The 12,881-nt window shown below is 36.4% G+C and overlaps 3 protein-coding genes across 3 annotated transcripts; 1 reads left to right on the top strand and 2 right to left on the bottom strand.

Annotated features, from left to right (window-relative positions):
* The first annotated feature begins 1,783 nt into the window (after window positions 1-1,783).
* On the top strand, window positions 1,784-6,627 carry LOC111795255 (5-methyltetrahydropteroyltriglutamate--homocysteine methyltransferase 1-like). Its single transcript, XM_023677562.1, has 12 exons — window positions 1,784-1,962; window positions 2,822-3,175; window positions 3,285-3,372; window positions 3,515-3,642; window positions 3,731-4,122; window positions 4,224-4,387; window positions 4,604-4,684; window positions 4,784-4,950; window positions 5,042-5,147; window positions 5,248-5,498; window positions 5,576-5,777; window positions 5,968-6,627. The coding sequence occupies exons 1-12, from the start codon at window positions 1,784-1,786 to the stop codon at window positions 6,334-6,336; spliced, it is 2,481 nt and encodes an 826-aa protein (XP_023533330.1). The 3' UTR covers window positions 6,337-6,627.
* An 809-nt stretch (window positions 6,628-7,436) lies between these two features.
* Window positions 7,437-8,461, bottom strand: LOC111795256 (inactive protein RESTRICTED TEV MOVEMENT 2-like; the record flags this gene model as incomplete). Its single annotated transcript, XM_023677563.1, is given in 2 exon segments — window positions 7,437-7,756; window positions 8,236-8,461. Coding segments are annotated over 2 exon segments (420 nt in total), but the record flags the coding sequence as incomplete, so codon positions are not given.
* A 969-nt stretch (window positions 8,462-9,430) lies between these two features.
* On the bottom strand, window positions 9,431-10,455 carry LOC111795810 (inactive protein RESTRICTED TEV MOVEMENT 2-like; the record flags this gene model as incomplete). The annotated part of the gene is given in 2 exon segments (XM_023678401.1): window positions 9,431-9,750; window positions 10,230-10,455. Coding segments are annotated over 2 exon segments (420 nt in total), but the record flags the coding sequence as incomplete, so codon positions are not given.
* Window positions 10,456-12,881: the final 2,426 nt, after the last annotated feature.

The raw sequence follows: 12,881 nt of genomic DNA, 5'->3' as shown, positions 1-12,881 counted from the left end.
CTTGCTTTAGGTTTGATGTTTAAACCGATTCATTGAATTAGTTTTAATCAAGCTAATTCTGGAGTGAATTGCCTTGGTTTCTAAGAGTGACCATCATAGATTCCAAGTTCGATCTAAGAGTCATTCATCTTCTAACCAGCTCTTGGTTGGAATCAATTCGTTAAGTTAGCTTTCTCTGTGAGCGTTTTGCAAGGATTCTAGAAGGACCTCTAGCTTTGCAAATTCCAGCATTGTAGGCGCTTATCACTTTTGAAAGTTAAAGTGTATTTTTTAAATTCTATTGAAAGTTCAAGGATATTTTCGAGATAAATATTAACGGTTTCCATCCATTCTAATGGTAGTGATATATATATATATATTCTTAGGATTTAAATGAAAATAAGTAGCGATTTCTAATTCTTTTAAGTCTTTCTTAGTCATCATATTCTTAGAATTGTTTTCATTTCGATGTACACAGTTCATTCATATACCTCACATTTACTCGGGTGTGACAAAAACTGTGTAAATTTGTTAGATAAAAACTAGTTCATTTGGTCAATTACCCAAATTTTGATTTCTCACATCCATGTTTTTTTCTCCTATTTAAAAAACCAAACAAATGGCGAAAAGACAAAAATACCCTGTCATGATGGAATTGAGTCATAGACAAGACAATTCTATTGCTTGACACGAGAGAAAATGAGCTACTTCACTGGACCGCTACATGAGCCTCCAGTACTTTACCGGAGAAATGGATAAGTCGGGCATTTTCGGCCCACCAAGTGAAACAAACCGGTTCTTGATTGACACCAGCTAGAAAGTTCCATTAAATAAAGAAAGAGCTTTTCCCCTCGATTTAGTACCGCTCTCGCGTCCGAGCAATAAAATAAAATAAGCTTTAAATTTAGTCTATTAATTTACTGTTAATTTTTTTATAATAAGACAAAATAATACAGATAAATTGCTATCTTATTGGATAAGTTTTCGATGGGGTTCATTTCATCTTACGTCCCCATGTTCCTCCCACGTGACTCACGACATCAATATTTCTTTTGGAATGAAATTTATTGTTCTTCTAAATAATTTCAAACTAAGCGTAATAAATAGGTTAATAATCATTATTAAAAATAATTAAATTTAGTTCTAAATTTATTGTTAATTAATATATATTATTTAATTGTATTATTACTTTCGAAAGCTTAGATAAAAATAAATTTATCGTAGTTAGTTTCAAACTTCGAGCCTGTTAGATGAAAATGTCCCACATCGGTTAATTTAGGAAATGATCATGAGTTTATAATAAAAAAAACACTCTCGATTGGTATGAGGTTTTTTGGGGAGCCCAAAACAAAGCATTCTCAAAGTGGACTATATCATAGAAGAGTCGTGTTTCTCTAACAGAGTCTACATAAAAATTAATAAAAAAATACTTTTGAAGGTTAAAATATTTTTTAATTTTTGAATTTAATGGCATTTAATTTTTTTTTGAAAAAGTTTAAAAGAATATTATTGAAATTTAAGATAAACAGCCATTAACGAAATAAAATTCCCAAAATATAGAGATTATTTCACTAATTTTCTTTTATTATTATTATTAGAACATAATCAGAATTCAGTGGCTATATGAACCTGAGAATGTCTGGATAATTTGGAATCAACGATTGTAAAACCCGGCCTCGATTCTGGCGACAGGGTTGGTGGTGATGTAAGAGAGAGAGAGGAAGAACAAGTGAGGATCAAAATCAAAGGGGTGTTGATTTTTGGTGGGGATTTGAGAGAGAAAAAGAGAGAAATCTGAGTATAAATGACCCTACTTCCATTGAAATCACTCGATTCCTTTGGAATATCATCGTGTTCTTCCTCATCCACCAGTATTGCACTCAGAAGAGGAACAATTGCACCATTTTCATACCTCCTTGTCTCTTCCATCCACCGTCTTCCTTCCCTTCGCTTATCGATTCGCACTACTTCCACTGTTGTTAGGTATTTCTTTTGTTCTTTTACTTTTCTCTTACTCTATGATCCATTTCTGTGTTGTGGATGCTATTGCGGTTGTTTTTGTCATCGTTTTGTGATCTGGATATGGATTATGGAGGATGTTTTTAAGCTGAATCTTTGGAATTAAGCTTTAAATGACCTAATGGAGTTGTGGGATCGAAGTAGATGAACATGAAGGGCTCTGACTTCTTGTCTTTCAATTTTGTCTGGTGTTTGGGTTGGAAACTTTTTGTTTCGTGTTCTTAATGTTCTTAATGTTTTTCCTTGATTTGGCTACACATGATAAGGTGGCTGACGGTTTTCTTCTCTTTTTTGCTCTAATGCCGATTTGGTAACTCAGTTTCACCATTTCGATTTGTTTACAAGCTCCATAAGATTTGAACTAATGATGCTTATCTTATGCTTTTTTTGTTGCACTTGGACATGTTTGGCTCTTGTTCATATGAAAATTTTCATTGTAAACACTTCAAATTCTAACCACGAGGTCGGGCTAGATAAATAATGAGTTCATAGGGAATTAGTTTAAGTCATAGTGGCCACCTACTTATGATTTAATATTCGAGTTACTTCAACAATCGAATGTGTTCAATCAGCATTCGTTTTATGAGAATAGTCAAGGTACGCACAAGCTTCTGTTCGGATGCTCACGGATATCAAAAAGAAAAAGAGAAAATTCTTTCAGTCCCTGAAGTTGGCCTCGATGGCGCAACGCCGCCTAGAAATTAGTGAGCTGAGATTATTCTTTTATACTAGAGGAATCTATGAAATTGTAATTGAAGAAGATGGTTGATTTATAGTTTTTTTCCCGGTTCATTAAGGGTTGTATCGTGTTATTATGTAACAGAGCAATGGCATCCCACGTTGTTGGTTATCCTCGTATTGGTCCGAAGAGAGAACTTAAATTTGCCTTGGAGTCTTTCTGGGATGGGAAGAGCACTGCTGATGACTTGCAGAAAGTGGCTACTGATCTCAGGGCATCTATTTGGAAGCAGATGGCAGACGCTGGAATTAAGTTTATCCCTAGCAACACTTTTTCGTATTACGATCAAGTGCTCGACACTGCAACTATGCTTGGTGCTGTTCCTTCAAGATACGGATGGAACGGTGGTGAGATTGGATTTGACACCTACTTCTCCATGGCTAGAGGGAACGCTTCGGTTCCTGCCATGGAAATGACAAAGTGGTTTGACACCAACTAGTAAGTGAAAGCCTATATGCATTTCTCTACCTTTTTACGATACTTTTTCCGTAAGACTTATATTAGTCGATGATGCAAGGAATGTAATGATGTGCGTGTTTTATTACAGCCATTACATCGTCCCCGAGCTGAGTCCCGAAGATAAATTCACTTATGCATCTCACAAAGCAGTAAACGAGTACAAGGAAGCTAAAGCTGTAAGTTTTCTTATAGAAAAAATTGAAAAGAAAAACACTTCAAAGGAACTGCTATGCTGTTTTGAACTAACAAGCCCCTTTTTTCTTTATTCGGGTAACAATTATTACCTTTTTCCCCTTATACTCCCACTTTTCTATGCAGCTCGGAGTCGAGACCATCCCAGTTCTTGTAGGCCCTGTTTCCTTCTTGTTGCTATCGAAACCTGCCAAGGGAGTTGAGAAATCCTTTTCACTTCTCTCTCTAGTCGACAAAATTCTTCCCATTTATAAGTCAGTATTTCTTTGCCTCTTTCTGGAAGTCCGTCCCACGTTATTTCGGTTCCACTCTCTTCTTCTTAACTGTTATTGGTGCCTGCAGAGAAGTTGTTTCAGAGCTGAAGGCTGCTGGTGCCACATGGATTCAATTTGATGAGCCTACACTTGTGAAAGATCTTGATGCACACCAGTTACAAGCATTTGCTCATGCCTACTCGGAGCTGGAATCAGTCTTATCCGGTTTAAATGTTCTGATCGAGACATATTTTGCTGATGTTCCGGCTGAGGCATACAAGACCCTTACATCTTTGAAGGGTGTCTCTGGTTATGGATTTGATCTTGTTCGTGGAACACAGACACTTGATCTTATCAAAGGCGAATTTCCTTCGGGCAAATATCTCTTTGCTGGAGTGGTCGATGGAAGAAACATATGGTCAAATGACCTTCAAGCTTCCCTAAATACTTTGGAGGCGTTACAAAATGTCGTTGGGAAAGGTGCTTGTTTCTTAACTTGCTAGTACCTTTTACATCAGCGTGGATACATTTTCAAACTTTAAACAGTGGTAATATATGCCGTTCTTTTGTGTCGTTGACAGAAAATATTGTCGTCTCCACTTCATGCTCGCTTCTTCACACTGCTGTTGATTTGGTGAATGAAACGAAATTAGACGATGAAATTAAGTCATGGCTTGCTTTTGCCGCGCAGAAAGTTGTTGAAGTTAATGCCTTGGCCAAGGCATTATCTGGACATAAAGATGAGGTACTTTATTTGTCTGCTTTTGAACTTGCAATGGGAACTTAGGGACGGGGTGTTGTACCTTAAATGAAACGATGTAACCTTTGGCTAGGTGCGTTATCTGGCTCGAGTACTGAGAATACTTTTAACCTTAGTTTATTTGACTTGCCATGGAAATCTGTAGTTGCGTAGGAACTGAAGTATATTAAGATTTAAGCTTATAATGTTCACTTATTCCAGGCGTATTTTTCGGCCAATGCTGCAGCTCAAGCTTCAAGGAAATCGTCCCCAAGAGTGACAAATGAGGCTGTCCAAAAAGCTGTAAGAATTTATCTGAAGTATATTAGTATCATTTTGTAATATCGCTTTATATTCTTGCACATCATGCGCTCAATCCGATTTCTGTTTTGACTTGCTTAGGCTGCTGCTCTGAAGAGCTCTGACCACCGCCGGGCGACTAATGTAAGTGTCAGGTTGGATGCTCAGCAGAAGAAGTTGAACCTTCCAAAGCTACCTACCACAACAATTGGATCCTTCCCTCAAACTATGGATCTTAGAAGAGTGCGACGCGAATTCAAAGCGAAAAAGTACGCCTTTTGGTCTTTGGATATTGTTGTTTGTCCTCGAAAAAGTACAGTGTTATTAATTTTACAATATTCTTGCATCCTGTTCCTTTAGAATCTCTGAGGAAGTCTATGTCAGCAACATCAAGGAGGAAATCAATAAAGTTGTTCAGCTTCAGGAAGAGCTCGGTATCGATGTCTTGGTGCATGGAGAGCCTGAGGTAAGCATTTGTTGCGAACGAACGCTGAAGAACCTTTAACGAACCATATATTGTCTCAGGTAAAAGAAATGTGGCATCTGAATTTCTGTTCATGTCTCAGAGAAATGATATGGTTGAGTACTTTGGAGAGCAACTGTCTGGCTTCGCCTTCACTGTCAATGGTTGGGTCCAATCCTATGGATCCCGTTGCGTTAAGCCACCTATCATCTACGGTGATGTCAGTCGTCCAAAACCCATGACCGTCTTTTGGTCGACAATGGCTCAGAGCATGACGAAGCGACCTATGAAGGGAATGCTTACCGGTCCAGTGACAATCTTGAACTGGTCTTTTGTTAGAAATGACCAACCAAGGTAGTAAAATTGAATGAACTGTTTTACCAAGGGCAGTTTGCAGTAGTTAACTCAATATAACCCCTGGTTGTTCATAGGTTCGAGACATGCTACCAAATCGCCTTAGCCATTAAGGACGAGGTTGAGGATCTCGAGAAGGCTGGTATTACTGTCATCCAGATTGACGAGGCAGCACTGAGAGAGGGTTTGCCTCTCCGAAAGTCCGAGGAAAATTTCTACTTGAATTGGGCCGTTCATTCGTTCCGAATCACCAACTGTGGTGTTCAAGATACCACCCAGGTTCTTTTCTCCTCTCTCCTTTTCTTTTAGGTCAATGATCTCTCTCGTAAAGTTCGCTTTGGCTGTTGTTAGGCAATGGGATGTGTCGTTTTCATTGTCTTGTTCACATTTTGGTGTCGTGTTTTTTGCGTCGAGTCGTATAACGGTCTTGTCAATGACATAGTTAACTTTACGATTTTGATGACTGCAGATCCACACCCACATGTGCTACTCGAACTTCAACGACATCATCCATTCGATAATCGACATGGATGCTGATGTGATCACCATTGAGAATTCCAGGTCAGACGAGAAGCTTCTATCTGTCTTCCGCGAGGGAGTAAAATACGGAGCTGGAATCGGACCTGGAGTCTACGACATCCATTCACCCCGTATCCCCTCGACCGACGAAATTGCTGACAGGATCAACAAGATGCTTGCTGTTCTGGAAAGCAACATCCTCTGGGTGAACCCCGATTGCGGTCTCAAAACCCGAAAGTACACCGAAGTCAAGCCTGCCCTCCTCAACATGGTCGATGCTGCTAAGCTCCTTCGCTCACAACTAGCCAGTGCCAAGTAAGTTTGAGAATGCTGTGTAGCTTTTTTTTACCTTAGGAAACAAAAAAACATAAATTTTCAATAAGATTTTGGCGTTCTAGTGAAGTGATCTTGCTCTCTTTCTTGGAATGTCTTCATTTTCATGGGGAAGTAATGGGCAATGTTAATCAAACTCCAATTGTGGCTTTTGTTTATTAAAGCCATTCTTTTGTTAGGTTAGATTATTAGTCGTGTTTTTTAGTTCACCGACATGTTAGGCTAGAAACTTGAACGTTTGAACTTTTGATTGACAATGGATATATGCCTTGACCAATTTGAGGAGTCGTACTTTACGTAACGCTCAAAAAGATGTCGTTGAAGTTCGAGTCGTTGTCGTAAATATACTATTTAGTCGTGTTTTTTCGTTCACCGACATGTTAGGCTAGAAACTTGAACGTTTGAACTTTTGACTGACAACGGATATATGCCTTGAACAACTTGAGGAGTCGTACTTTACGTAATGCTCAAAAAGATATTGAAGTTCGAGTCGTAGTTGTAAATATACTATTTAGTCGTGTTTTTTAGCTCACCGACATGTTAGGCTAGAAATTTGAACGTTTGAACTTTTAACTGACAATGGGCATATGCCTCAGACCAATTTTAGGAGTTGTAGTTTATGTAACACTAAAAAAGATGTCGTTGAAGTTTGAGTCAGAGTGAAATCAGGTTTAGTCGAATTAATGTTTCGTCTTTCCTCTCCCTTAGGAGTTAAGTCGAATGAATCTCTTTTCTTTTACCGACCCTAAAACATAGGAAAAGGTTTAAGGTTTTGGTTTAATCTTTTTCTTTTCCTTAGCGTAAAGGTGAAGTAGCAGCTCTATAGCAATTTTATTGTCGGTGCCCGAATCCGGGGCAACGAATTTGGTTCCATTGTTCACTCATAAACTAGATGTTGATTCATAGCTTCTTGTTCTTCTTCACCACTGTTCCTCCATATGATCATTCTTTGTAAGATTGAGATACACAATGACAAAAACAGCAGAGATACACAATCACAAGAACAGCAGCCCCTAGAGCCAAATTCACCATGTTTCTCCTCAACCATTCTTCTCTTCTCACCCATCCACCCTCTCGAGTGGAGGTGGTGGGCGGCGGTTGGGATTCCGCCGTGGGCTTCGGTGGCTGAGCCGGTGGGTTGTTGGAAGAGACGGCGGAGGTTTTTCTGGGCTGCGTCACGTAGAGGATGCCTTTCTCCAACTTGGCAGAGATCTTGTTAGTATCAGCATCTTCTGGGATATTGATTACCTTGAGGAATCGGAGCCACTTCCCGCTGGTGAGCCTCCGTTCACCGTAGATCCTCAACTTGCTGGTGGATGTCACCTGATCGGTGAGCCTCCGTTCGCCGGAGGTCCTCAACTTGTCGGGGAATGTCACCCGAACTTTCAGACCGTTGCGTGTAAAACCTGCAGAAAAGATCGAAAATTCAATGGTAAGTTCAAATTTTCATAAATTAATTTAATTTCTATTTTATTTTTAAGCTATTTGATCTAACGGTATTCTGGAAATCTGATACATCCAAAAATTTGTTAAATTCAACAAATTCAAATTTATTATTAATTTAAAAAATATATATTTGTTTACAATATAATTTATATATATTTAATATTAATTTATTTTTAATAACGCTTGAAAATAATATATAGTAATTTGGAAGGTTATTTTTTAAAAATATATTAAAATTAAATAGTGAATTTTTATTAAATATTAATATATATATATTATGAATTAATATTTTAATTTTATTAAAAAAATTAAATAATTGACAAACTCAATTTAAAAAATTTATGATTATGGTTAATAATAATAATACTAACAGATAATTAATGATATTTTTGAAAATATATTTTGAAACTTGCAAAACTCGAAGGGGAAAATGTCAAACCTAAGAGGTGGATGAGTAGAAGATGAGACTCGGGATAATGAAGGCAATCGATTAGAGGCTCAAAATCCCGATAGCTTTTGGACGAAGAATCCATCAGCATTGCGTTCGATTTTTCTTTCCGGTAATTCTAATTTCTCTTTGCTCTAACTTCTCTTGATGACTATTTCTTTCGATGTCTTCGAGGCATTCTTTATATCGAATGGAGATCTTGATTCGAAACCTGTTTTTGAAAATCTAGGAATTTCTTCGCGATTAGTAATTCCTTCGCTTGAAGCTTTCTCTTTGTGCTTTGGCCATGACAGTTGGTTCGATCTTTTGATTCAAAATCTGCTTCTGAAATCCGCCTCCTCTGAAGTTGCGATCGCACATAAGAATTTCTTTGGGATTAGTAATTCCTTTGTTTGAAGCTTTCTTTGTGCTTCGGCCATGGCGGTTGTTTGATGCAAGAGGGTTAAGAGATGTGTTGTTTTGGTCACTTTGTCCATTGGTAAAACGAAGATTCTTTTTGTTTCTTTCNGGTTGACAATGGATATATGCCTTGACCAGTTTGAGGAGTCGTAGTTTACGTAATGCTAAAAAAGATGTCGTTGAAGTTCGAGTCGTAGTCGTAAATATACTATTTAGTCGTGTTTTTTAGCTCACCGACATGTTAGGCTAGAAATTTGAACGTTTGAACTTTTAACTGACAATGGGCATATGCCTCAGACCAATTTTAGGAGTTGTAGTTTATGTAACACTAAAAAAGATGTCGTTGAAGTTTGAGTCAGAGTGAAATCAGGTTTAGTCGAATTAATGTTTCGTCTTTCCTCTCCCTTAGGAGTTAAGTCGAATGAATCTCTTTTCTTTTACCGACCCTAAAACATAGGAAAAGGTTTAAGGTTTTGGTTTAATCTTTTTCTTTTCCTTAGCGTAAAGGTGAAGTAGCAGCTCTATAGCAATTTTATTGTCGGTGCCCGAATCCGGGGCAACGAATTTGGTTCCATTGTTCACTCATAAACTAGATGTTGATTCATAGCTTCTTGTTCTTCTTCACCACTGTTCCTCCATATGATCATTCTTTGTAAGATTGAGATACACAATGACAAAAACAGCAGAGATACACAATCACAAGAACAGCAGCCCCTAGAGCCAAATTCACCATGTTTCTCCTCAACCATTCTTCTCTTCTCACCCATCCACCCTCTCGAGTGGAGGTGGTGGGCGGCGGTTGGGATTCCGCCGTGGGCTTCGGTGGCTGAGCCGGTGGGTTGTTGGAAGAGACGGCGGAGGTTTTTCTGGGCTGCGTCACGTAGAGGATGCCTTTCTCCAACTTGGCAGAGATCTTGTTAGTATCAGCATCTTCTGGGATATTGATTACCTTGAGGAATCGGAGCCACTTCCCGCTGGTGAGCCTCCGTTCACCGTAGATCCTCAACTTGCTGGTGGATGTCACCTGATCGGTGAGCCTCCGTTCGCCGGAGGTCCTCAACTTGTCGGGGAATGTCACCCGAACTTTCAGACCGTTGCGTGTAAAACCTGCAGAAAAGATCGAAAATTCAATGGTAAGTTCAAATTTTCATAAATTAATTTAATTTCTATTTTATTTTTAAGCTATTTGATCTAACGGTATTCTGGAAATCTGATACATCCAAAAATTTGTTAAATTCAACAAATTCAAATTTATTATTAATTTAAAAAATATATATTTGTTTACAATATAATTTATATATATTTAATATTAATTTATTTTTAATAACGCTTGAAAATAATATATAGTAATTTGGAAGGTTATTTTTTAAAAATATATTAAAATTAAATAGTGAATTTTTATTAAATATTAATATATATATATTATGAATTAATATTTTAATTTTATTAAAAAAATTAAATAATTGACAAACTCAATTTAAAAAATTTATGATTATGGTTAATAATAATAATACTAACAGATAATTAATGATATTTTTGAAAATATATTTTGAAACTTGCAAAACTCGAAGGGGAAAATGTCAAACCTAAGAGGTGGATGAGTAGAAGATGAGACTCGGGATAATGAAGGCAATCGATTAGAGGCTCAAAATCCCGATAGCTTTTGGACGAAGAATCCATCAGCATTGCGTTCGATTTTTCTTTCCGGTAATTCTAATTTCTCTTTGCTCTAACTTCTCTTGATGACTATTTCTTTCGATGTCTTCGAGGCATTCTTTATATCGAATGGAGATCTTGATTCGAAACCTGTTTTTGAAAATCTAGGAATTTCTTCGCGATTAGTAATTCCTTCGCTTGAAGCTTTCTCTTTGTGCTTTGGCCATGACAGTTGGTTCGATCTTTTGATTCAAAATCTGCTTCTGAAATCCGCCTCCTCTGAAGTTGCGATCGCACATAAGAATTTCTTTGGGATTAGTAATTCCTTTGTTTGAAGCTTTCTTTGTGCTTCGGCCATGGCGGTTGTTTGATGCAAGAGGGTTAAGAGATGTGTTGTTTTGGTCACTTTGTCCATTGGTAAAACGAAGATTCTTTTTGTTTCTTTCTTCTACACTTCTCTCGTTTATGGAGATTTCTTTTCTCCCTTAAACACACTTGGTAATGTAATCTGAGCTTTGATTCAAGTTATTGTAATTCGATAGATCTCGTCTATTTTGATTATAGTTCTTTTAGAATTTTTTTCGTTTCGATTTCACCCCTATTCTTATAAAAAAAATCCATTGTTCTTTTAACGATGAACCACTCTAATACAACAAGCTGAAGTGTTGGATCGATATGGCAATCCTGGATGGGTGAATAGCCTTTCAACCATGATTAAAATTTTCTAATAACAATAAAATTTAATACGATCCAATAAAACTTAATAATAATTTAGAATTTAAATTGGAAAAGGGTTAGAAAATATAACACCGGAAAAGGGTCAGAAAATATAACACCATAAAAGGGTTAGAAAATATAACACCCTAGTTTTAGAGTGATTCGGTCAAACTTGACCACTCCACTCTCCAAACGCCTCTCGGAAATTTGAATAAACTTTTTTCGACTCTTTTCTCGGATCAGAGTCCAACCGCTACACCGCTCTTTTTACGAGTTCAAGAGCAAATTCAAGCATTTCCGCTCTTTTTACAATTTTCTCACAATACAATATACATCTAGATAAATAAAAATAAAATTGGAAACATTGGAGAGAGAGGACCAATGAGGCTTTTAAAAGAAAGTTGAGATTGAGTAAAATATGGAAGTTGTACTGTGTTCTATGTTCTGTGTGTGGTAAGATATGAAGAGGTGTCACTTTAAATAGTGATCAAGTTGTAAAAATAGGAATTGATACGGAGTCATATCCCCCTACCCAAGGTTATATATGCTAAGTCGTTGTTATCTATCTCTTGCTTGCTTATATAAGATCTCTTTAACAAAATCTCTCTTTCTAAAATCTCTCCCTACCCTCTTTTCTAAAATCTTCTTTTAAAATCGAGGCTAGAGGCTCGATCATACGTCGCTTGGCCGTAGGCGACGCAAGAACAAATTGGCTTAGCTCGCCTGTCGTTGGAAAGTGAGTGCCGCACAATCGCTAGTCTGCTGCCTTCAAAAGTGCGATTGTGTCAAGTGGTATCACGTGAACTGTGGACTACTAAAACGTGAAGGACCATGAAAAATAATATTTATTTATTTTTAAATTTATCGTGAAAAACTATAGAACACATGTTTTATTTATAATATATATTATTTTAAATAAATATTAAAAACATTTTAAATTCATTTTTTATTATATATATAAATATAATAATATAATAAAAAAAAAATGTTAAATGAAAATAACCGATAATAGAAAATTTTTATAAATCTAATAGAAATAATTTCATACCTCAAATAATTTTCTTTCAATTTAAAAGTGACTGAAATCTTTTATAATTGAAATAATTTTATAATTCAAACACTTTTCCGAAAACTCCACAATTTGTTACTCTACCAAAGTTATAAATGTCATATTTCGATTGGTCCATGATGTCAATTTTGTCGATGGTCTATAATGACAATTTTGTCACCACATCATCACGTTGGGTATCTTGTTTTGAATTTGATTGGTTAATGATGTCAATTTTGTCGCCACATCATCACGTCGGCTATCTTGTTTTGATTGAAACTTCTTCGTTTTAGCTCTAATTTGAGTGAACCAAAAAAGACGTTGAAATCATTATTCTCAACCTTACACTTACAAAATAATGAGAAGTGATTCATTAATTATAAAATAACAAACTTAGAACATATTTTTCCTAATTTTCTCCCCTTTGTAATCATTAAAAAGAACCATAAAAAATAATAAAAGAATGACATGCTCCCCTAAGAACATGCCATTATAAAATTCAAGATATATCACACCGATTAATACCAAGCTCAAGCCTATTTTTGTAAAAAAATTCTTCATTTGCCTATTTTTGCAAAAAAAAATTCTTCATTTAGTAAAAATATATGCTAATTGATTATTAGAGTTTACAAAATCAAATAATAATATGTCTATTTTGCATCTGCTCTCTACTAGAATGATGTCAATGTCAATCTGTTTAGTTCGAGAATGAGGAACATGATTTTTGGTTAAATTAATAGCACGGGTGTTATCACAAAATATAGGCACACTATCAAATTTTAATCCAAAATCACAAAGAGTTTGTTTTATCCAATTT

Source organism: Cucurbita pepo, chromosome LG05, assembly GCF_002806865.2.
Source record: "Cucurbita pepo subsp. pepo cultivar mu-cu-16 chromosome LG05, ASM280686v2, whole genome shotgun sequence".
Lineage (NCBI taxonomy): Eukaryota > Viridiplantae > Streptophyta > Magnoliopsida > Cucurbitales > Cucurbitaceae > Cucurbita > Cucurbita pepo.
Note: the sequence above shows the minus strand (reverse complement) of the source record. Positions and strands in the feature narration are given on the sequence as shown.